The 26992-nt window shown below is 36.6% G+C and overlaps 1 protein-coding gene across 3 annotated transcripts in view; it reads left to right on the forward strand.

Moving 5' to 3' along the window:
* The window catches only part of LPP (LIM domain containing preferred translocation partner in lipoma), a 751777-nt gene that overhangs the window by 438639 nt on the left and 286146 nt on the right, over positions 1-26992 (forward strand). For all 3 annotated transcript variants that reach the window (XM_026455659.2, XM_026455658.2, XM_026455660.1), the window contains one exon: positions 17906-18589. In XM_026455659.2, coding sequence (XP_026311444.1) covers positions 17906-18589 — 684 coding nt within the window. The remainder of the gene's footprint in view (positions 1-17905; positions 18590-26992) is intronic.

Consider the following 26992-nt stretch of genomic DNA (forward strand, 5'->3'; position numbering starts at 1 on the left):
GTGTGTGTGTGTGTGTGTGTGTGTGTGTGTGTGTGTGTGTGTGTGTGTGTTTCTTTCTTCCCTTGTGATTTTTCTCTCCTTTTCTTACCTGATAATGATGTAGCTGATCTGCTTATCATGTTTCTTTATTTCTATAATGCCATTTGTTGTAGATCCCATAGAGGTGCTCACTCTTGCTCTTGCTCTCTCTCTCTCTCATACACACACACACACACACGAGAGAGAGAGAGAGATTAAATAGAAAAAATTAAGACAATGGGGAATAATTTCATACTTTAAGATATTCATTCATTAATTGCTCTATGATAATTTTTTTCTTTTTTAATTTTATTTTTCCATGAGTTATTGGGGTATAGGTGGTATTTGGTTGCATGAGTAAGTTCTTTAGTGGACATTTGTGAGATCCTGGTGCACCCATCACCCGAGCAGTGATAAACTGCACCATACCTGTAGTCTTTTATCTCTCATCCCCTTCCACTCTTCCCCTCAAGTCCCCAAAGTCCATTGTATCATTCTTACACCTTTGCGTCCTCATAGCTCCCATATATCAATGAGAACATATGATGTTTGGTTTCCCATTCCGGAGTTACTTCACTTAGAATAATAGTCTCTAATCTCATCCAGGTCATTGCAAATGCTGTTAATTCATTCCTTTTTATGGCTGAATAGTATTCCATTATATATATATACCAGAGTTTCTTTATCCACTCTTTGATTGATGGGCATTTGGGTTGGTTCCATGATTTTGCTATTGTGAATTGTGCTGCTATAAACACAGGTGTGCAAGTATCATTTTCAAATAATGACTTCTTTTCCTCTGGGTAGATACCCAGTCATGGGATTGCTGGATCACATGGTAAGTAGGGCTCTATGATGTTTTGATATTCTTCTATGGCATAGTCTTTGTGCTGCCATGTTCTAAGTGTTACGAAAGGCTGAAGATAGGAATATTAGAACATGGCCCCCTTCCTGAGTTATATAGCTTAGAACAATGTTACTCAAACTTAAGAATGTGTAAGAATTACCTAAGTCATAGCACTTACACATGGAATATCAAGAGGTAGAACAGACTAGGGGAAGATGTTTGAATTCAGCTGTCCATGTAGAGTATGAAGAATTATTTTTACCCAGAATCTTGAAGGGGAAGGAACTGAGTCACACAGACAAGAATGTGCCTAAAGCCATTCAGCAGTTCAGAGTGGAATGAAAAGGACCCTGGTTCCCTGCTCTTAAGCCAGTGTTCTTTGGCTGGCTAGAACTCAGCTCTCTGTTTAAAAAATGAATGAGTTGCAGTGGAGCGCTGTGTTCCAAGTAGAGTTTGTAAGACTTCTGGAAATCTGAAAAAATTCTACTGGTTTTCTGCCTATTTCTCTGTCTATACTTGAATTCACTGAGGCCAAAAATGGTAACTTTTTACCCAGTAGCTGGCAACATTCCTGGTAATTAGAAAGTGATCAGTAAATGCTCAGTGACTATCTGAACAATTGCATTTTTCAAAACGAAATTTGAAGTTCTAAATTTTGAGCCAACTAAATATCATATTTCTTTGTTTTTGGGTGGTTTGGGAAAAATCCAATGTGTTCTCTGAAAGGAAAACATATTTGGAGATATGATTATTTTTTCTGTAAATAAAGTTAGTTTGTTGTAAATATAAGTATACATGCTCATTTTATAAAATAAAATGAAAGGAGGAAAAAAGAGCAAAATATCTGTATTGACACTACTCATAATTACCACTCATAATTTTTGTTTTGTTTTTGTTATTCACATATAGGACTTTAATCATGATATATGTATGAATTTATATACTGTTATTTTCCTGCAACATTATAGCATAATGGGATTAAGCATCCTATTACCTATACAGTTCTTGAGATTTATAAAGATAAATTATGAAAATACTGTTCGAATGAGAAGGGTTTTTCCGTTTATATGCTGTTCCAAAGACCCTTAGATATCAGAATTTATCTGAGCCCAAAAACGTCCCTTAGGTACTTTAAGCTACCCAAATTCTTTGAATTCTTTCAAACAAATCCCCTAATTTTATAAAGAGGAAATTGAAACCGAAGAAACAATATAAGTGAATTGGTTTGAACCCAGGAATTTCAGTAATTGTTATCCTAATTTAAAATTGTGTCCCAAAGAATATTTATCTTTGAATTTGTTGATGTTTGCTGTTTTAAAAAGGAAAGAAGAATAATAAACAAATTCTTCATTTTACCTTTAAGAGAAAGTTTCACTGGAGGAATAAGATCCAAATGATTGAACCCCCATCAGTCATTTGTATCCCCCAGCTGATGAGGATTTCAGCGGTTGTGTTGACGCCTCGATCTTGGGCTAGCCACCATCCCCTTGCTCTGCCATGGAGCTTGGTCACCTTGTACCATCGTCAAAATAATGGTGCTCTCTTTCAAAAGCCATCCTCAGATTTCCACCTAATAGTGTGAAGAAAAGAGAAAACATACATTTTTTAGTGCCCCAAATTCTAGGTTATCTACTGCACTAAACGATCTAAAATATCAGGTAGGCGCTTTCAGCAAAGCTTTTAGAAATATAAATATACAAAACAGGAAAGATTATTTGTGGGATCATTCAAATTATGACTATTGTTGTTCTCATCATTATTGTTGTTTTTAAGGAAGACTTCATATATTGCAAGACACATTGCCAACTGCCCTTCACCTATGGGATTATATAAACGCAATCCTAGTTTTTAAATAATTGTGCCGAAAATCGAGAAGGGAGCTACCTTAACTGTGTATTCAGTTCTTGAGTGACAAAGACAGGCGTGAGAGAGAGAGAGTCCCTTGCTTCCAAATCACCCCTCCTTTGCCTCACCCTTTTCAGGACAAAACAACTACCAGAAATGAATCTACCCCATGTGGTCACTACAGGATTTATCTGGGCATTTGCTGAACCTGCTCGCAATTTATTTTTATTTCTTCCGATAGACATGGATTTGGCACAGGAGAGCGAATTCTTTTTGAAACAGCAGATGTGCCTGGTACACCCGTTTGCTGTAACCATTTGTGCTGTGGTTGAAAAAAAAAATTTTAAGAGTGCAGAATTGTTGAAGGGGGAGGGTTAAAAAACCAGAGCCATTTTAGTGATTATGCAAAGTTAGAATGTGAGTAATTTTGCTGCAGTTAGTCATTATGTGCTTTCATAGCTTGTTTTACAGGGATAAAGGGATGTGTACGGGTTTGGTGAATAGAGCTCTTATTTGTCCCTAATAGTCACTCTTTATGAAAACATTTTCTACCCTTCCTCCTACTCTGTGGCAAAAGTGTTCTCTCCTTAGAAATTATACCTTTCTGTGATCCATTCCTTTTATCCATCTACAGTAAGTGGACAGACAGCTCCATTTTGGAGAACAAATATGTTCGAAGAAGAATTCTTTTTTCTCTTACACAATATATAGTGTAACTGATACACATTCAGATCATCGTAATACTGTGATCATTATAAAATGAACGTGTTTTCTGCAAAGAAGAAAAAACTGAGCAAACATCTAGTGACTTTGTCAGGGGCCTAGTGTGCTGTAAATATGATGTCCTTTAAATATTTTATTTGAAATATTTGATAGCTGTTAGCAAATTTTATACATGGAATTCTCTGAGAACTATTTGCTTTGCTTTCCGTCACCCAATTTTTTTTAGAAATATGTGAACGAGGGTCTGTTTGTTTCCACTGAAGCAAGTATAGCCACTTGCTCACACTGGTGGCTCCTCTCACTGAATTCCGCGAATATGCTAGAAACTCTTATATGAAAATACAGCAACCCAATTTGTCCCTATTGAGCCTAATTTGTGATTTCCATGCACTGCTGCCTGGTGTGTATACACTGAGATCCACTTTTGTTGAAGAACAAAACTGGGTTTGTTACTTTTTTGTAGGCTTATTATTAAGTCTGACCATTCTGGTGTGATGGTAGGAACACTGGTTTCAGACTCTGGAAACACAGCTGTAATCCTGACCCTTTGAAGACCTTCTCACTTTGGGCAAATCTTTCCTGAGCCTTGTTTCCTTGGGGAAAATGTAGAAATTTCTGATCTTCACGTTTCTCACACCCTACCGTTATGTGAAGAATATTGTATGTTTCAATTATGCACAAATAAATTTCTTCTCAAAGAATCGTCTGTTAAAAATTATTCCTTAAGTAGCTCTTTTTGGACCCTCATCTCAAGGTGGTCACATTTTCATTTCTACCACTGATACACAAATTTCAGCACTAAGAAACCCCTGTAGGACTTGAGAGTTTCCTGAGAGATGGGATCCCACCCATTTTATTATCTTTTGTCTTTTTATGGCTTCTGAGTAGCAGTAAAAGATAAGAATGGTTGGTTCTATTACAGTGGTTGATTATAACAAAAAACTAGTGAACCACACTCACCAAATGTCCAGCTACCTACAGCTAAGAAGAAACCCAATGTTTATAAACTAACTCAGAACTTTTAAAATCAGATGGAATTACAGAACCCTCTATCAAACTTAAATCCTTCTTAGATGAGTGGTTCACAAAACTGATAGGGGATGGGAAGTGTGGGCAATTTTATTAGCCAGCTATTGCCGTTATTGTTTTATTTGATTAAACACTTCTCTCTTATATGGAATTTGCCAATAAAACATTATTGAAAAAAACTGATTTCAATAATATGTTATTGCGAAAACTAATTTATTGAATAAAAACCTATGGTAAGGATGGAAAGCCCAAGTTTCTACCCACATGGAATTTAGAGAGGAAAGGTACACTAAATAAGTAATTGCAAAACAATGTGTAAGGGTTATCATAAGGATAATGCAATCTATTAAAGAGACATTAATAGCAGGCACCTTGTCTAGTTTTGGAGGATCCAGATTGGCTCCTAAAGGAGACATCATTTCGTTTGAAATCTGAAGGATGAATAACCAGTTAGAAGTTGCAAGGTGGAAGCAGGTTGGAGAGTGTTCAAGTCAGGGCAACCACAGGATAGCTGGAGTGTTGACTCCTGTGTAGAGGAAAGTAAGAGAGGAGGCTAGGAAGATAAACAGTAGTTTTATCAGGAAAGACTTTGGACTTCATGGTAAGAACAATGAGAACGTTTGAGAGATTTTAATACAGGAAGGCAATGATCATATTTGAGTTTTTAAAATTTGATTTTGGAATACAGTACGTACTAGAGGGCAATCAGCGGTCAGTTTCTTTAACAATACACATATACGTGTGTGTATGTATTTGTTGCAGTAAGTTAGGTCACTAATCATAGTGGACTGGACTGAGGCACTAATAAGTTAATAGAAGTAGAAATATTGATGGTAACTAGTAGAGAGAATTAACAAGAGGAGAAAAAAATATTGTGATCACATTTATAACATATAATCACATTGCTAAAATCCTTAAAATATGTGCTAACCTTGAAACATACCTGATTTATATAGTTTTTGTCAATTTACATATGCACCATTATCTTACTTTTCTTTATAAACTGTTATTTTGAATTAATGTTTTCTGGCTTTCCAGCTGCATACCATTCCATTAGCTCAATGTTCCAGGATTTTCTCAACCATCCTCTGATTTTTCCTTTAAAAAAACAAGTAACATCACTTATGAGCATTTTAATAGCTCTTCATTTCAAGTTTGTCCACCAAAAAATTATTTCAATTTTCAGTGCTACCAGTCACATAAAAATGCACCTGTAATATTCCCACTGGGATTGAGTTTTATTATTTCTTGGCTAATTGGTTGAAGTCTCAGTATTTTTCACTAAACCCTTGGCTTGATTGGAGAAAAGTGTCTGGTCCCTTGAGGAGATGCTTCTGCAAATGAGGTTGCTTGTTATGGAAATAGGCTCTTCTCTCACTGCATTTCTAGATTATAGAACACACTCAGATTGAATTAACCTTCATCACAATGGCATTGTATCCAGTGCTGGACACATGCATGCCAGAAACTGAGAGTGTACTGTACAGGTATTTATAATATCCATATTCATTCTAGGAACTAATTATACATGGATGGGTGTTTACATAAACAGGAGCCTTAGAGACCTCTCAAGTTCAAAACCGATGGCATTCTATCTCATTTGAAAGTTATTGGGGGTGGGAGAGGACACTTCTTAAAATATTGGCTTTCTTAGTTTTGATCTGATGATATGCTAGCTTTATGAAGATGCAGTGCACACCCTCACCTGCATCGTTGCTTCTCTTTTTAATAGGAACTAGAAAATGAAGATTTTCAAGGTAGCATCTGGGTGCTCCTAATTGTCTTGATTTTACGTTTGAGAAAACACCTCCACATACCGACGTGGGGGTCTGTAGAAGTCCGGGGAGATGTTTTTCTTCTTAGTGTCATACACCCTATCGTAAGTGTTGTGATGATTAAATGGAAAAGCTTCTGGGACAAAAACTGCTCTCAAGTGCCACACCCTACTATACTATTTTAACTATTTCTGACTCTGAAGCTATTAAGAATAGCCTATCACTAGCAGAGCACAGTGCTGTGAAATGAATAAGTGCTGATACATTTCGGAGAAGTAAGATATTTATGTGTGCATCTCTCTGGCAAAAACTATCGGGGACCCAGGTGTGTGTGTGGTGTGTGCGTGTGTGGTGTGTGCGTGTGTGTGTGTGGTGTGTGCGTGTGTGTGTGGTGTGTGTGCTTTATATGTGTTCATTGAGGACTAAAAATTAGTATTAGTAGTATGTTGGCAGCAATGTTTTGAACTCGGTGGCACCAATTAAAATTGTGTGATTTTTATTTCATTCATAATATTTGAGATTATTTTAACTCATCACCAGATTTCAGCTACCATTTATCCTCATTTATAAAGTTACTTCTTTTCTTTAATGTGGAAAATAGAAACATAAAACCAAGAACAAAATTTTCTCTTAACTACATCACCTAGTGTAAAACTGTAACCTTTAAGAATACATTTAAACCATTTTGAATTTTCTGCTATGCTCCTTCCTTTTTTTGTATGTACATACACACAGACATTGGAATGCCGCAATATTTTAGAGTGTGTTTGCTTGGTTTTTAAAATCATGTATATATTTCTGATATATATTATGTTAAATATATATTTATTTTTATACATTTATATATAATAAATATATAATATATACTATGCCTATATAATATATATTTCTTCCTTTGAGTTAAAAAGTAATATGTGGTAGACACTTAGCAAAATAGGAAAAGTATATAGAATACCCAAAAATAACCCCTTTAAATTAACCAATGTTATCAGTTTGGGAATAAATCCTTCTAGTCATACGTGTGTATGTGTGTGTGTATATAAATATGTATGAGATATCTATATATCTCATATATATGAGATATAGATAGATGCATTACTTATCAACAGGTATAAAACAATGTTTTCTAACAAAAAGACAATTTTTGATACATGTTATTTTTATTATATAGTGGTAAAATATACATAATATAAAATTTAACATTCTAACCAATTTTAAGCATATAATTCACTGGCACTAAGTACATTTACATTGTTGTCCAGCCATCACCACCAGAACTGTATCTCCTCAAACTGAAATGACATATCCATTAAACAATAATGCTCTAGCTCTATTCTTCCTGCTCCCTTCCCATGGCAATCACCATTCTACTTTCTAGCTTTATAAATTTGACTATTCTAGGGACCTCTTATATTTAGAACCATATGTCATTTGTTTCTTTGTAACCGGATCGTTTCTTCAAGCTTCGAGCTTAATCTCTTCAGGCTTCATCCATGTTGTAGCATGTGTCAGAATTTTCTTATTACATTGTGTGTGTATCTATATAGACGTAAGATATATAGATAGGTGTGTGTGTGTGTGTGTGTGTGTGTGTGTGTGTATCACATCTTATTTATCCATTCATCCATCAGTGGACACTTGAATTGCTTCTTCCTTTGGCTATTGTGAATAATACTGCTATGAACATATTACCATGATTGTACAAATAGCTACATTCCTGCTTTTAGTTATTTTAGGTATATACCCAGAAGTTGAATTGCTAGATTATTGATATATTTTGAAATATTTTTATGACATTGTTTAATTACTGTGTAGTATTCCATTATATGAATATACCATAATGTATATAAACAATCCCCATGTATTGATTATTTAAATTTTCCATAATCTTTTGGTTTTATAAAGTACACTGTTACTGCTGAGTTTCTTGAAACTAAACATTTATGCTCTCTGGTCATTTCCGTAGGCTAAATTTTAAGAAATAAAACTATGGGTTTAAAAAGTATAAACTTTATTAGGGTTTTTATTACATATCACCAAATTATACCACTGATTTCCCATAAAAATTTTATAGAAAGAAACATTAACTTAGTCCGTAAATCTAAATTATATAATCAATTTTCCTTCTAAGACAATTGGAGTCACACCATTATGTCACTCATAGCCCCTAACTCCAAGTGGGATTTCCTGTTCGGCTTTAGCAACAGTATCTAAAAGTGGTTTTGAACTCTGGTTTTAACTGAGAATCACCTGCCCCTTCCCTTTTGAATTTCCAGATTTCACTTTGTTGAGTGGGTTTATCTATAATAACTTGTATTTTAAAAGCCCTAAATGATTCTGTTGTGCAGCCAGATTTAATTGCAGCGTTATTCACAATAGCAAAGACTTGGAATCAACCCAAATGTCCATCAGTGACAGGCTAGATTAAGAAAATATGGCACATATACACCATGGAATACTATGCAGCCATAAAAAAGGATGAGTTCGTGTCCTTTGTAGGCACATGAATGCAGCTAGAAACCATTCTCAGCAAACTACAGCAAGAACAGAAAACCAAACACCGCATGTTCTCACTCATAGGTAGGAATTGAACAATGAGATCACTTGGACACAGGAAGGGGAACATCACACACCAGGGCCTATTGTGGGGAGGGGGAGGGGGGAGGGATAGCATTAGGAGATATACCTAATGTAAATGAGGGGTTAATGGGTGCAGCACACCAACAAGGCACATGTATACATATGTAAGAAACCTGCACGTTGTGCACATGTACTCTAGAACTTAAAGTATAATTTAAAAAAAACAAATATAGAAAGGAGATAATTATAAAATTTTTATACTAAATTCTAGATAAAGCAAAGATGTAAATATAAGCAATAAAAGTACCCCCCCCCCCCCCCAAACCAGGGTAAATATCTTCAATAATCTTGTAGTGAAGAAAAGGCTTTAAACATGAATACTCGGAAGGCATAAAGAGTAATTCTCTTAAACCCAACTTGATCAGTATTAGCATTTATGGTAAAAAAATAACAACAACATAACATTTATAACCAACAAAAGGCTGATATCCACAATATATAAAGAACTCCCACAAATAAATAAAATAGAAAAATATACAAGAGACTTGAGCGGGAACTTCACAAAGTTGTATATCCGAATGAGTAACAACAACAACAAACATATGAAAAGATTTTCAACTTAATTAGCAGTCAGGGAATACCAATTAAAGCAACACTTAAATACCACTATACACTCAACACAAAAGGTGAAGTTAATAAGACTATAGTACCAAGTATTGAAAACCAAAGTGGAGACACTAAAATCTCACATACAACTGAGGAAAGCTTAAATTAGTATAACTAACTACCTTGGAAGACCAAAGTAGAACCTGCCCGTAACCCTTTGATTCAGTAATTCTACTCTTACCACAATCAGAAATGTGTAATAAGCACACTGAGACATATACCAAAATGTTTATAGCAGCAATATTCATAATAGACAAAAACTGACAACACAATTGTCTATCAGTAGAACGGATAGATTGTAGTATGTTTACTAATGAAATATTATAAACAGCAGAGTGAACAAACAACTGCTACGTGGAACAAAATGAAGGAATCGTCTAAGACTGAGCAGGAGAAGCAAACCGTAGCAGGCATACTGCATGTAGTCAAACGCAGAAACTGCGTTCAAAGTCAGGACAGTAGTTACTCTGAAGGAGCAGGAAGGATGTAGAGATAGAGAGAAGGAACACAGTGGGCTTCTGAGAGGCTGGGAATCTCTTGTGGTGAGTGGTATACACTTACAAGTTGTGCACTTTTGGTAGATATGTTTGGGCTTCAACAAAAATTCCTAGCATGGTAGAAAATGAGGCTGTTCATCACTTTTATGTGTTTATCTTAAAGACTTTTTTCTCAGTGTTTTTTTCCTCATGTTCCACCCTGAGATGAGATCAGTACAGTTAAAGCATGATCAGAAATGGTCGTCTGAAACCACAGCTTACCTAATTTACACTGTTCTTTCTCCTTCACTTGTAGTTCGTCAGTGAGTCTTTAAATCTCTTCATGGGCCACCTGTAACTTCTTTGTTACTTGTTCCATTCCTTTTCCTAGGCAGTTTTGTGATGTTTTGTCTTTTTCCAGGTCTTCATCATGAGACTGAAATAAAACTTCTCTTAGTAATAAAACAAAGAGCAAAGGTAAAAAAAAAAAAAGTGCTTTTCTAAATGTGCATTGTTATGTTTATATATTGCACTCTTGGCCAGGTATGGTGGCTCACGCCTGTAATCCCAACATTTTGGGAGGCCAAGGCAGACAGATCACTGGAGGTCAGAAGTTCAAGACTAGCCTGGACAACACAGTGAAAACCCCATCTTTTAAAAACACAAAATGAGCCAATGTGGTGGTAGGTGCCTATAATCCCAGCTATTTGGGAGGCTGAGACACAAGAATTGCTTGAACATGGGAGGCAGAGGTTGCAGTGAGCTGAGACAGCGCCACTGCACTCCAGCCTAGGTGACAGGGCAAGACTCCATCTCAAACATATATATATATATATTTATATATATATATATATATATATATATATATGGCATTCTTAATCTCAAATATATATATATTTTTAATCTCAAACATATGTGTATTTGATATATACAATTCTTAATCTCAAATATATATACACATATATGGCATACTTATATATATAATATACATATATATATAAGTATGTGTGTGTGTGTGTGTGTGTGTGTGTATGGCATACGTAATCTGTCAGGTTGTTTTCCAACTCATGGGGTCATCTATCAAGTGGACAGTGTAGGTGACCTGGTTGGATGAGGTATGGAGATATGGGTACATACCCTGAATTATGGAAGATAATTAGTGAGATGACTCGAGAAAGCAAAATTTAGTTATTCCTGTAGTCATGGTTAGGAGAAAATGATGATGTAATTTTTGTATAGAGCCAAATGAAGCAGCAAATTAGGGATTGCATTATAACTGAAATAGGTTAGCCGTGTTTGCATTTTTGTTCATTGTACAAACTCAGAAACGAATTATATTTATTTATCCAGCCATTATTTATTAAGTACCTACCTGATATGAATCCTTAATAATGAGACCAAGCTCTTCTTGGGCAATAAAACTCTGAATATTGCACATTTACTCTTGGAATCACTGGATTTTTCAAAGTCAGAATATCTTCTTTTATAGGTACCTCAACCTCAGTGAAGCTCTTTTTTGTGTGTGTGAGTGATATAGAAATATTTTTTATTTGAAGAGAAAGACTGTTTATTAGAAAAAAAAGAGAGAGAGAGAGAGAGAGAGAAGAATAACTTAACATTTCCCCTCCTTTGTTGTTCCGATGAAGTCAGTCTAGAGAAGTCACGTGACTTTCGCAATGTCACTAAACTCTAAACGGTGGCAAAACTGGTACTTTTTTTCTTGGTCTCCCAAGTTCCAGTGCACAACTCTTCAATGGCATGCTTCCTAGTGATACTTTCATTTGCCAATATCCATAACTTAAGCTGGGAATTGCAAAGTGCACCTCATGCACTACAGGTGGACTGCACAAATTCTTTGTTTTATTTCTCTTCCTGTGTTTCAATAATAATAATAATAATAATAATAAACACATCTTTAAAGTCAGAATAGGAATGTTGGATTCATATTCCACATGTCAGCAGTGAGCTGGCATGGGAAAGCAGCTGCCTTTTTAACAGAGTAAACTCTTCACTTTTACACAGTTCACATCACACTGTTGTTTCCTAGACACTGGCATTGTCATTTTCTGTTCATTCTCCAACTTCTTCAATTTTTCTTCTAGGAGAGAGAGATTTTCCAGTGTCTACATTTTGATCACTTACCTCTTAAAAATAGGAAAACTACAGATAGACTGAGAAAGAATTTTGTGTGTGTGTGTGTTTTTTTAACATGTCAACTATTATATTTCACTGTTCTATTACCTGAGAGAGGTGGATGGTTTTTAAAACCCCACACTATGGAGCTAGATGACCCAGGCTTGAACCTTTGATCTGCCACCTGCTAGTGATGTGTCCTTGGGCAGTTACTTAATCTCTCATCAATATCTTCTTCTGGAAAATGAGGATTAGTTTCTGTCTCAGGAGTAATTGTGAGGATTATATATGAATTATGTTCAACACAAAATGTTTGCACCGGGTAATTTCTATATAAATGTTTGCTATTATTACACTTTTTGCAGATTACCAATAGGTATTTGAGTTTGTGTTTTCTGCCAGAGGGATATCCAGACAAAGTAGATAACTGAAAGTGAAAAGCACTTGAGGTATTCTTCAAATAGCTCAAATAATTGCCATGAAAATATAATTGAAATGGAAATATTCATCATCTCTAGCAAGTCAACCATCCCCTTTTGATATTTCATATATTCCTTGGCCATATGAAAATATCATTCTCTGTGGCCTCAATTGTATTGTACAAATGATTTCATATTATGTGTTTTTCATTTAAAATTTACATTTAAATCTTAAGTAGTTTCCCATGTCATGTAGCTGAAATTAAAATGTAATACAAGGATTTTGATTTTCCTGCTGCGGTTTAAATGTTGACTTTTTGCTTCTGTCTACTTTCTCCTTCTGTTACATTAGAAAACTTTCTAAGTAGAGGTCATGTTTACTCATCACGCTAAATTTTGCCCCAAATATTCTAAAACTAAGAACTTTCTGAGTGCAATGAGTATGACTTTCTTTGTCTCATTGTGAATCTAGTAAGCAGCTCAATGCCTGTTACATAGTAGACTTTCAATAAATTTCTATTGAATAAATAATTTGGATTGAATTTCTGGGATTTGTGGTATTGTGTTTACTTGGCAGTAAATTCAGAACGTACTTTGTTTTAGTACATGTTGTTAAATACTATTTTTAAATGCATTCGTCTCTTTCCTTTCTTAGTAAGTTTATTTAAAAATTGCCCTTTATTTCCAAAGGGGATTTGAGTCAGCAGCAAGTAAAACTTACACATATAATATGGCCATAAAAATGAAGATAAAGTACCTCAAAGGCTTCTTGGAAAAATAATGCTATCTATAATATGTTCTAAATTGAAATCATTAAACTATTTAAAGGTGGGAGGACACTAATGAAATGACTGTAATTAAGCATTCATTACACATTTTTACAGAATTTCTTGATTGTCATGCAAAATAAGTTCATATTTTTGCATGGTCAGTTATAGTCTGACCAAAGAAATACATTTTTCTTGGGATATTAACCTTCATTCATTCATCAAATATTTGTTAAATGCCAACTTATATGCTATGATATGATAAAGCATAATGAGGAAGCGGCAGGGAATAAAAAGGGCAGTCTCTACTCGTATAGAAGCAGATATATACACATGTGATATGTACAGGGAGGGAGAAGTAAAGAGCACTCACTGTGCTGGAGGATTCAGGCAAAGTTTCACGGAGGAACCTGACATTCAAGTTGAGATGTAAGAGATTCCTAGGAATCGGCTAGATAATTCAAAGAGAATGGTGAAGTGCATTGGTGTAGGTATCATCGCTGAGATGTAAGAGACGTAATGGACGTGAAAGAAAGTCAGTGTATCTCAAAGAGAGGTAGAAGAGGTGGATTTGCATCCATCATTCCACTAACCTGTTGAATATTTTTGAGCAGGAAAGTAATGTGATTAGATTTGCATTTGCAATAAATCACTCTGGCTACCAAATGAAGGACTCATTGAAGGAGAACAGTCGTAGACACTGGGAGACCAGTTTGGATGTTTTTGGAGAATTCATAATGAAAAATGCTGGAATCTTGGCATGGGATTGTAGTAGTGGAAATGGTAAAATGTGGACATGTTTGTGAGTTATGGAATTCCCTATTTAGAGAGTAGGATCAACAGGATTTAGTTCTTGAATGGGAAGTAGGTAGAGTCTCAGAAATGATTCCCAGTGTTCTCCTTTGAGCAACAACTGGGTGGATGAGAAAACCAAATGAGAAGCAGATCAGGGTAGATGATGAAATCTGTTTTAATATATTGAGTCTGAAAAGCATATGAGACATTCAAGCAGACTCATGAAATAGACAGTTGAGGATTTGGGCTTAGTATTCAGAATACAGATGAATTCTGGAGATAGAAATTCTTAAGTCTTCATAATATAGAAGGTATATCAAGTTTTGGCCATGGTGCTGGAGACAGTGAATAGACAGAAAAAAGCAGAGGTCTAGTGTCAAATAGAGGGAATCCTTATTTACCAGCTGTTGGGCAATATGTTGGCTATTGTCATTAGTAACAATTTCACGGAAAGATTTAAGAAGCATTTTATTTTTCATAAGATGAAATTCCATTTGATGCAGATAGATAGCTTTCTGGTAAACTAGGCTGATCCAGAGATAAAGATTTAAAAATTCCCAGGGACATTTGGTTAACATTTTACTTCCAATGATTCTCAACTAGAGAGGAAACCACCTCCTGATGGGGAGTTTGGAAATGAATGGGCACATTTTTATAAACTGTCACAATGACTAGAGGACACTGTTATCATTTAATGGGTAGGGAGCAAAATACCTTACTGTCGAACTCAAGAAGACCATAGTACTCTGTTGAGAGACACTGATAAACTCTTGTGCCACGTATGTTTCTCTGGCTTGCTGATTGTAAAGTTCCCAGCTGCCTGTCAAGAATGGTCACGGACCCTCTCTAGATTTTCCTCTCTACAGCACTATCTTTGTCCTGAACTTAGAGGAGATGACGGCTCTGCCTCTGCTAGTTCCACATTATTTCCCTGTTCTTCATGACTCCTCTGCAATTACATGGGGATAATACCTGTATAAATCAGATCCTTGAGAAGACCTAGTTGGTGCGTGCTGTCATTTTTGTTTGAATCCTGACTCTTACGGCTATCTTTTCTACATATCATTTGTCTCAAATATAGTTTCCTAGGGATCTTGTAATTCCAGATTTAGCTTCCCGATAAGTTACAAGAAGCTCTTGAATAAAGTGGTATCTTTTTGTTTGGTTTTTGTTTTGTTTTGGTTTGTTTTGTTTGGATATTAGTCTTTCAAAGGGTAAACTTGTCATTTACTTTTGTAATTTAAGCAGACTGGATATTCTTGTCTTGTTGGTGGAGTGGCTTTTCCTTTCTGCTTGAAGGTGGTCCCAATAGTACTAAAGAGAAACATAGTTTCCTCATTAAGCAATGTATTAAAATATGTATGTTCAAAACATTCCTAAAAAATACTTGGTTAAGACACAACGTTCTATTACAGAGGACATGGAAAAGTCATTTTGAACCTAGGAAAAATTTAAGGTCAGATTTTTCTAGTCAATAATGCCAGTCATAAAAAAGTCAGTGTAGATGGGCACTGAATGAAAGAGGGAATAAAGCTTTGCTTTTCTTTGATGACTCAAGATCAGCAGAAACCCAGAGTTCCTATTTTGAACACTTTACAAACCCAACTATAAATGGAGACAGTGACTGAGCAACTGGGCTGATGACAGGCATGCTCTCTGCTGCAGCTGTAAAGTCTGCCCCAAGAAAACAGTTCAAAATTCGCGTATTTTGAAATTGAAAACCAATAACATTCATAAACAAAAAAGAATTAATATAGACCTAACCCTTAGAAGTAACGTTTTTCGTAAGTTTCTTCTTTCAGTCTCTTTCTTGGTGAAGACACACACACACACACACACACACACACACACACACACACACATACACACACACACACTATTTAAACATCCTAAAGTCTTTGAATTAAAGCATCAGGGCACAATTTTGGGAGCCATTGCTTTCTTCTAGGAAATATCTCACTGCTAGAGCTCTCTTTGGAGATGAGAAAATTTTTCTCAACTTTATTATGAATTCCGTTGTGTACATGTGAGCATCTATCTGAATATTTTACATATTATCACTATATGTTTGAAAATAGCGTATTTAGCTATATATATATATGTTTTTCCTTTGCAGTTTTACGTGCCTTATATCACGGGAGGTGGAAGGGGTAAAGAATAGGAATTATTTTAAAGCATATTTATTTATGTTCTTCATGGTTCAAGAAAACTATGCCAACATTCTTCTGGCCCACATATTCAATTAAAAACACAGTGAATCTTTTCTACTTACTGGATTATTTGGTGCTTCCAAGCATTTATTTTTGGCGTTTCATTTTGTTTTTGTTTTTACAGGAATTTTTGAAGTTTTATTGTGATTTAACGTTTTTATTTTGAAAATCAAGCACGTTTTAAAAATTACTCTGCTGCAGCTGTAGTTTGCCCCCAAAAACAGATACTTCAAAATTCACATATTTTGAAAATAAAAATGAAGGTATAGAATTTTACATATACAGATTACTTATTTACCTATGATTTGTTATATGTATATAAATATATTTATGCAATCATCTATAAATACAGATATGCAAATAGATGTTATTTTTTGAGACTTGAATTTCTGTAGCAAGCCTTTTTTTATGTGGTATTTTTCCATTAGTCATTTTCTAAGCATCTTCAACATGTAAAGCTCTGTGAGGTTAATGGGGGGAGGGTAGTATCCTAGGATGAATAGTATATGACTCCCTGTCCCCCAGTCTGGTAGAGAAGCTATGCATAATAGATTAGACAAAATAGATTTCTACATTTTCAGTCAGAATTAGCTGTGCCCAGGAGATAAGAACAGACAAGGTGCACCCCTGTGTGTCTGCCCTCTCTCTCGGAGCAGGCCCTCCACTTCCCTTTTGTTTAAGTTAGGATAACATGTTACTATTCTTCATGACCAATGTCATGAAACTTTTCCTCTACGTTACTTCTTTTAGAAGTTTTAGTTTCAGGCCTTTCTCATTTTTAAATCATTAACTCAGTTTTAGTAAATGATGTCAGATAAGAAGAGTCCAATATCATTCTTTTGTATGTGTACTTCTAGTTTCCCTAACATCTTCTATTGAAGAAATTGTCCTTAACTATCATCTATTCTTTGCCCCCTCATCAAAAATCAATTGACTGTATATGTGTGGATATATTTCTGGGCTCTCTGTTCAGTTCTTTTGGTCTGTATATCTTGTTTTTCTTGCCAGTACCTTACTGTTTTGATTACTGTAGCTTTGTGATATATTTTGAAATTAGGAATTATAATGCCTTCGGCTTTGTTCTTGGCTTCAAGATCAATGTGGCTTTTTGTGGGCTTTTGTGGTTCCATGTGAATTTTAGAATTATTTTTTCTATGTATGTAAAATGTCATTTAGGTATTTAGATAGGGATCTCACTGAATCTATAGATAACTTTGGGTGGGATATACATTCTAACAATATCAAGTATTTCAACCCATGAACACAGATGTTTATCCATTTGTTTGTGTCTTGTATAATTTCTTTCATCGATGTTTAATAGTTTTCAGTATATAATCTTTCTCCTCCTTAGATAACTTTTTTTCTAAGATTTTTATGCTATTGTAAGTAGAATTTTTTTCCTTTCTTTAATTTTCTGTTGTTCATTGGCAGTGCGCAGATACACAACTGATTTTTTTGCTTGTCTGTGAACTCTTTGAAGGCAAGATCATGCCTTATTTGTATTCTACATAGTAATACATAAATAATAATTAGCAGTTATTAATATTTTTCATTTATTTATTTTTATCGAGTTTCATTGGCAGTAACTTTTGCTTGCTTTCTTTTTTTCCTATTCTTCTTAGAGCTCCACTGGTTCAACAGCCTCTCCTCCAGTTTCGACCCCAGTCACGGGACACAAGAGAATGGTCATCCCGAACCAACCCCCTCTAACAGCAACCAAAAAGTCTACATTGAAACCACAGCCTGCACCTCAGGCTGGACCCATCCCTGTGGCTCCAATCGGAACACTCAAACCCCAGCCTCAGCCAGTCCCAGCCTCCTACACCACAGCCTCCACTTCTTCCAGGCCTACCTTTAATGTGCAGGTGAAGTCAGCCCAGCCCAGCCCTCATTACATGGCTGCCCCTTCATCAGGACAAATTTATGGCTCAGGGCCCCAAGGCTATAACACTCAGCCAGTTCCCGTCTCTGGGCAGTGTCCACCTCCTTCAACACGGGGAGGCATGGATTATGCCTACATTCCACCACCAGGACTTCAACCTGAGCCTGGGTATGGGTATACCCCCAACCAGGGACGCTATTATGAAGGCTACTATGCAGCAGGGCCAGGTTATGGGAGCAGAAATGACTCTGATCCTGCCTATGGTCAACAAGGTCACCCAAATACCTGGAAACGGGAACCAGGGTACACTCCTCCTGGAGCAGGGAACCAGAACCCTCCTGGGATGTATCCAGTCACTGGTCCCAAGAAGACCTATATCACAGATCCTGTTTCAGCCCCCTGTGCACCACCATTGCAGTCAAAGGTAAGAAACTCAGTAACATAATGAGGAGAATATAGGGGTGCCTGTCTTAGTCTGCCTTCCCCAGGAAGCAAAGCCTAAAGGCAAAAGTGTATGTGTTACTTTGATTTCACTAATAAATATAATCCCAGGGAAGGATGAGTGAAACCAGAGAGGAGAGAGAGACTATTTGGTTATTACCAATATGGCCACTGTTTAGTATCAAATGGAATTGCTTGTTCAATCTCGAAGAATCATCTTCCAAAAGGCCACAGAAACTGGAGTATCTCAGGACAAAATGTTCTGATGGAGAGAGAGAAAATAATTTATTTTTCACATCCTTCCCTATATTGGTTAAAACTTCTCTCTATTGTGCAGAAACTTCCTCTACACCTTGCATTTGCTTGGATATTAAATAGGTCTGTAGCATCTCAAGCCTCAGCAAGGGTAGCTATCTATAGGTGAGACATGTGGAGGGCAAAACTGAGTTGAACTGTTGTTAGGCTGTGGCCCTGTGAAGCGATTATAACTCCCTCAATGTTGGTACCACAGCGGTTGCTGGGGCAGAGCAAGTGGCCAAGGACCCAAGAGATGGGTGAGGCCAAGCGGGTCTAAGATAATGCAAACATCTTGGATAGTTCCTTCTTTGAGAAGGGGCTGCAGTATAATGCGACTTGTTTGTGACCCCTTATTTATTCATTTTACTAACCCTCCAGAAACAATCTTATTCTTCAGCCTTTAGCACTATTAAGCAATGTTTAAAAACTCCTCATGAGTGACAGTTACTTCTTATTTGATTTAATTGTCCGTATGTGAACCTTTGAAGTTAACACTCTCTGTTACTTCGTCTGAATAGGTAAGGTATAATACTACACATGCCCACTCACCACAGCTTCGATTTTTCATTAGACTGGAACCAACACAATGTTGATTCCTCCCATTATAACCGGAGGAACCAATAAGAATAACTTAGAATGGGTGAAAATAGAGGAACTGGGCCAGTTTCCAGCCATTTGGGTTGGAAGAGTGCCCTTCTTTCTTTTCAGTTAGAACTGTGATAAATCAGAAACTTGAGAGCCCCCAGTTAGCTAGAAGATCAATGGTAGTTTTGGGGGATGGATTGGGTAGAAGTTTGGACTTTATTTTTAAAAATTCTTTCCACATTTTAAACAAGATTGTCAATTTCAAGACAGATCTATTCGCATATTCAACATTATATCAAAAATTTCCTTATAGGGTGTTTACTAAACTGTTTTTCTTACAGGAAACTTGGCCGTATTAATGGTGTCCTATGTGAATTTCACATTCTATAGGGGAATAGAGCTCTTCCTGACAGTGGGGACTGTGAAGAGCGGGAGAAATCCTATAGCCTTATGTGTGACCACTATATGAAATTGGCCAGCCATGATCCTTTTTCAATAGATAGATTCCAAATTAGAATTTTAAATGATTTTAAATATTACTCAGTTCTTGAAGTCTCTCTATGAAAAGAAATGTTATTACAGCTGTTTATTTCTTTTTAAAATAAATGTGTCCAAAATAGCCAGTCAGGACAGCCTTGCTCTTTGTTAATGTCACAGTATATTTGCATCAGTTCCTCCTGACCCAGACAAGGGGAGTCTGTTTTCAAAACAACCAGTTCAGAGAAACAGATTATTCAACTTAACCACACTTTTTGTTTTTAACAATTGCAACAGATTTACCTAGGGAAGATTACAGTAAAATAAGACTTTAGGCCAGAACAATTGCCGTCAAGGTTTAAGTTCAAATAGATAGGCGATTTTGCCCTGCCCAAAGCATGGTGACTGAAAGGATGGCAGAGTGATGTTCCTGAAGGAATGACACGGTGTCTGCCTTGTTGAGGATTGTGTTATCCCACATAGGAACCAGACATGAGAGAAAGCAAAAGTGTGTGTCTTGACGAGACTCACCTGGTGAGAAGTACTGAGCTAGTCTTCAGGTGTTGTTTTCTCGGTAAGTCACTGGGTTCTCTGGCCAGCCTCTCTTCAGCATTTGGAACCCAAATAGGAATTTGGAACCCAAATAGTAGGAAAAAGAATCGGCCCCCACTGCTGGAACTGGATCTAAAATGCTGGGTCCAGCCACTTCCTTAACATTTGGCCTGTCCTCACCAACCAACCCAGGCAGATGGAATGAATTTTTCCAAACCACTCATCAGAAAACATGGAACTTTATTTTGCTTCTTATTTGAGCAAGGTAGTTATTCAAGATGTTCTATTAGATGATTACAGATTTGGGGTATCAGTAGATTTTATGTTATTTTTAAAATTTTTGATATATTTGTTTTTCAACAGTTTCATGTGTTTTCACATCATATTCGGTTGTGCATTTTAAAAATGAAAATCAAACCATGTACTTTTCACTCTAATTATTAAGAGTGGTTAGAGGTTGATATTTAGCCATCTGTCTGTCTGTGCTTTGGGAAAGGGGAAAGAGGCTGATGAAGCTATGGATAAATTCTGGGCGCATTGTGAGGTCATTGGCTGATGAAGGGGTGGGTTCCTTCACAGTTGGCCTTTGAGCAAAACACTACAGTATTCTACTGCACCTGTGCACAGAGGGCCTTATTGTCCTTATATTGACTGTTTGGCTTAATTATGTGACTACGGGCGTGAGAAATGAGCTCCGAATTCTTATCCCAGTTCTTTCCTTGACATTCCTCTTCCAGTTTGAGGAAAACCTCTAGACCTCTTTATGTCACGCTTCAAACCTCAGAAAAGTAGCACATCATCTTTACTAATTAATTAATGATTGCAAAAGACTTGGAAATTTCCAAGGGCTGAATAATTGCCAAGTGAAGACTGTTCAGCTTTCCACTGGCTTTCATTTATTTTTAAATTTTTTTAGTCACTGATGGAAAACTTACCCTCATGTCTGAAAACAATTATACTTTATTACATTGAGTACTTCTGGGGAGTTTGGCATTTAACCCGTTAAGGAAAAAGTTTAAAAGATGAAATAAATAAATCTCCCCTATATTCGAGATGAGCTGCTTTAGTTTTCCTATATCAGGATGGTATAAAAAGAGGAATATGATATAGTAAAAAAGAGGAGAGACAAGATGGGGAAATGGAGAAAGGAAAGAAAGAATGAAAAGGAAGAAATGAAGAAAGGAAAGAGAATGAGAACCTGCAAGGCTTAGGGGATCATGATTGTATTTATGTTCCCATAATGCACTGAGCAGTGAATTTGCATGCTACAGTGGACCACACTGTACTTCCTACACCATCTGAGCTGAGTTCCTTGGAAAATACTGTTATAAATAAGTCTTTATAAGGCAGAAATGTTCTCTTCTCATTGGAAATCCTCTTAAAGATGCAGTGGAATCTCTTCTCTTTGCCGATTTATAAAAGCTAATGTTAGCTACATCTTGCCATGTAGTTCACAGAACTCGTGTCCTGTGTGTTATATATATCCCTGTGAGTTGGGATCCACGTGTTCTCCAGTATTTAGATAAAGTGGCTCAGCTTGAAAGTTCCAGAGCCAGGACCTGGAAGCTAGTCACAACTCTCAGGTCTAAAGTGACCAGGCACCTTTAGCCTCTACTTATCATAAAAACTCATCTCCATCAGCCTCAGCTATTAAAGGGACAGGTATTTGCTACATAGTGTGGGGAAGTGCTGGGGCTGTGCATCCCAGGGAAGCTGGAGAATCTTGTCCCAATTAGTGTAGAAGTTATGTTAAATTCTGAAACCATCTACTATTAAAATTTCCTTGGAAAATATTTGAGGAAGATGAGACCTCGGAGGTCAACTAACCATCTTTCTGTAAATCTAAAAGTTTTTCTTTTCCAGAATTAGAACAGACTGTTGCTTTTCATTTGGATTTCAAGTTTGGGGCATATTTTATGGTTCAGAGAAGAGTGTAGAGGTAATGAAGTGATCTTGGCCCACTGCAACCTCCGCCTTCTGGGTTCAAGTGATTTTCCTGCCTCAACCTACCAAGTAGCTAAGCTTACAGGCTCCCGCCACCACGCTGGGCTAGCTTTTTATATATTTAGTAGACACAGGGTTTCACCATGTTGGCCAGGCTGGTCTCAAACTCCTGACTCCAGGTGATCTACCTGCCTCAACCTCCCAAAGTGCTGGGATTATAGGTGTGAGCCACCATGCCCAGCCTATTTTAATTTTTGAAAAGAGAAAGTTATATACATTGGTTGCACCGTAAAGAATTGTCGGCATTTGGAGAGAGTTATCCATATGGTTATCGCTATGTTTATTATCTCTCAGTTCTAGGATCAGAGAAAGAAAATGGAAGAGATGATTAGGGTGGGCAGAGGAATGAACGCAGATAGATCCCTCAAGTCAGTAGCTATCACCAGAATACATGTGAAGATGAGAATGGTAGATATTGCTTGAGGCCAGTGACTGTAATATTAGTAATTCCTCTTTGTACAGCCTTTTTAGTTTCCAGTGCACTTTGGAGAGCTCACAAAATCCATGATTATTAAGCCCAAGTAGAGATCTTTGTCTTTCTTTTTCTGATGAGGGTTCAAAAGCCCAGTGATGAGAGCCACTCACTTAACGTCATATGTGAAATCACAGCTCCAAGTCAGGTCTTCTAAAGATCGTTCCCATGCTTTGACCATGGCAAGTGACTGAATGTTGGTATGCTTTGGATGGCAGAGCTTCTCATCAGCACCAGTGTACATGCCTCCACTGTAACCCATATTACACGTAGAGATTAAAGTGGGCTTAGGCAGTCATCATGGCCTTTGGATAAGATCAGCAGTTGGAGGGGAAGCACCCATTAAATCCCTGCCTGGCACCCAGGCCTGGTGTCTTGAAGCTATACTTCCCCATCCCCATCACCCAGATAAAATTTGTCCCAATGTTTTTTCTACCTACACTAAGTACTTACTATGGAGTTCAGTCATCCCCATTTCTCACTTGAACCATTGAAATGGATTCTTACTTAGGGTTTCCTCCCCCAGTCATCTCCGTACCCATACATCCTACATGTAATACCAGATTAATCTTTCTGTGGTACCTTATCATTTATTGCCTTATGCAAAAACCTTAACAAGTTCCCAACTAGTTACAGAATACATTGAAACCCCAAACTGGATTTTCAGTTTTATCTCCCCCGTGTATCCTGGATTCCAGCTGATACATTACATTTTTAGTTAATTCTCATCTCTATGGCTTTGCTCACCAAGCTCCTTCTTCACAGTCCTTCCTCAAATAAAATCTACACATCTAAGAGTGACCCATTAAGACCCAGCTACAGTGTTAATTTCTCCCATAAGGCTTTATCCTCTTCCTAAAATCTAGTTGTGTGTTATTTCACCCTCTTTTTCACATGTTTTTACACTCTTACTGTACTAGAGTCATTTGTGTTCCTGTCTTCTATCAACCTATGCCCAAGCATATATTAGACTAAGTTTTAGGAGATAGAGATGATATCTGAACAAACCCTGTGTCTCCTGGAGTAAGTAGCACAGAACCTAATATATGGTTGTTGAATGAATATGTTTGAAGAAACTTTTTTTTTTTTGTCCTTCTAAATCAGGTCTAAATCTGCTTTAGAACTTAGCAGATTGCTCAGCAAAACACTGAAACCAAAATCTATTCCTGCTAAACAACTTACTTACCTCAGTAACATGAGAATTGTCACACGAGCAACTCAATATTCAAAGTAGCTAAATAATTTTTCAGGTTCGCTCTTGCTCTAATATTTTAAGTTTCTTTCTATTATTTTTTGATGAGTAGATGATTTTGGTGAAGGTCAGTTTCTCACTTTCATCTTCTATATTTTGTACTTTTTGTTTTTTAAGATGTTTTGTGCCTCGCTGCGATCACAAAGATTTTATTCTCTTTTATTTAAGATGAGTTACCATGTAAACTTAGGTTTGTGATTCAAGTTAATTTTTGTATATTGTGTGAGTTGTGTCAAACTTCCTTTTTTTTTTTTTTTTTTTTTGCATTGGACTATTCTCATTTTTTCCCACATGCTTTTTTGAAATCTCTTTTCTCCCAGTGAATTACCTAGATACCTTTGACAAAAGTCATTTGATGTCAAGAATGATATTTTCTAGATTTTCTTCTAGGATCTGTATAGTTTTAGGTTTTACATTTATGTCTTTAATTCATCTGGAGTTGATCATTGTATATGGTGAAAGGTAAGGGTTCAATTTCAATTTTCTGCATATGACTAGCTGGTTATCCCGGCAGCATTTATTGAATAGAGAGTTCTTTCTCCATGGCTTGTTTTTGTTGGCTTTGTCATAGATTAGATGATTGTAGGTGTGTGGCTTTATTTTTGAGTCCTTTAACTCTGACATCAGCCTAGTCAAAGACTTTATGACAAACACTCCAAAAGCAATTGCAACAAAAACAAAAATTGACAAGTGAGACCTAGTTAAAGAGCTGCATGGCAGAAGAAACTGTCAACAGAGTGACAGACAGCCTATAGAATGGGAGAAAACATTTGCAAACTATGCATCTGACGAAAGTCTAATATCCAGAATCTGTAAGGAACTCAAACAATCAACAAGCAGCAAACAACCAGCCCCATTAAAAAGTGAGCAAAGGACATGAACAGACACTTTTGAAAACAAGACAAAAAAAAAAAAAAAAGAAAAGACATACAAACAGCCAACAACCATATGTAAAAGTGCTCAACATCACTAGTCATTAGGTAAATGCAAATCAAAGTCACAATGAGAGAGTATCTCACACCATTCAGAATGGCTATTGTTTAATTTTTTTTTTTTTTTTAATAACAAATTCTGGTAAGGTTGTGGAGAAAAGGGAACACTTATACACTGCTGGTTGGAATGTAAATTAGTTAAGCCACTGTGGAAAACAGTCTGGAGATTTCTCAAAGAAGTTAAAATAAAATTACCATTTGACTCAGCAATTCCACTACTGGGTATATATCCAAAGTAATGTAAATCATTCTACCATAAAGACACATGAATGTCTATGTTCATCGTAGCACTATTCACCATAGCAAAGACATGGAATCAACCTAGATGTCTGTCAATGGTAGACTGGAGTTTAAAAAATGTGGTGCATATACAACATGGAATACTACGCAGCCATAAATAAGAAGGAGATCATGGCCTTTGAAGCAACATGTATGGAACTGGAACTCATAATCCTAATCTAATTAATTTAGGAATGGAAAACCAAATACCACATGTTCTCATTTAGAAGTGCTAGCTAAACATTGAGTACACATAGACACAAAGGAGGGAACAGTAGACACTGGCACCTATTTGAGGGTGGAGAGTGGGAGGAGGATGAGGATTGAAAAACGACGTATCAGGTAGTGTGCTGATTAACTAGTTGACAAAATTATCTGTACACCAAACCCCCGGGATGTGCAATTTACCCATGTAATAAACCTGCACATATACCCTTTGAACCTAAAATAAAAGTTGGAACAAGAAAAAAACATCAATTTGGCTATATATCCATATATGTTTGGGCCTTGCTAGACTCTATTCTTTTCCATTAATTTATATATCTCTCTGTATGCCAATGCCACACTGTCTTGACCAGGATACACGTACAAAATATGAAGGTTTGTTACATAAGTATATGTGCGCTATGGTGGTTTGCTGCACCTGTTGACCCACCTCTAGCATCCCTCCCTTCGTCCCCCACCCTCTAAGAGACCCCAGTGTGTGATATTCCCTTCCCTGTGTCCATGTATTCTTATTGTTCAACTCTCACCTATGAGTAAGAACATAGAGTGTTTGGTTTTCTGGTCCTGTGTTAGTTTGCTGAGACTGGGGCCTTCCCACTTCATCCACTTCCCACTTCAAAACATAAACTCACCCTTTTTTATGGCTGCATAGTATTCCATGGTATAAATGTGCCATATTTTCTTTATCTAGTCTATCATTGATGGGCATTTGTGTTGGTTCCAAGTCTTTGCTATTGTAAATAGTGCTGCATTAAAAATACATGTGCATGTGTCTTTATAGTAGAATTATTTATAATCGTTTGGGTATATACCCAAATTTGATTGCTAGGTCAAATGGTATTTCTAGTTCTAGATCCTTGAGGAATTGCCACACTATCTTCCACAATGGTTGAACTAATTTACATTCCCATCAATAGTGTAAAAGCTTTCCTATTTCTCTGCAGCCTTGCCAGCATCTGTTGTTTCCTGACTTTTTAACAGATGTCCTGTCATCAAATAGAACTTTTTTTTCCCCCTTTTTAAAGTCAGCAAGGCTCATTGTTACAGCTCTCCTGTCTGCCCAGTTTGGTTACAACAGTTTTGCAAATCCTTTCCTATACCTTTCCAGCTGAAGATAAACACTTCCTACTGTATTTCCAAAGCTTTCATCTATATCTTGGTTTAAACCTTTGCCTTTGTTTTAACCTTTTACCATTTCTGCTTTATATTGGTAGATAATCTCACCCCCAAATACATAGACTATGAGCTCCT

This window comes from Piliocolobus tephrosceles, chromosome 2 (assembly GCF_002776525.5).
Source record: "Piliocolobus tephrosceles isolate RC106 chromosome 2, ASM277652v3, whole genome shotgun sequence".
NCBI lineage: Eukaryota > Metazoa > Chordata > Mammalia > Primates > Cercopithecidae > Piliocolobus > Piliocolobus tephrosceles.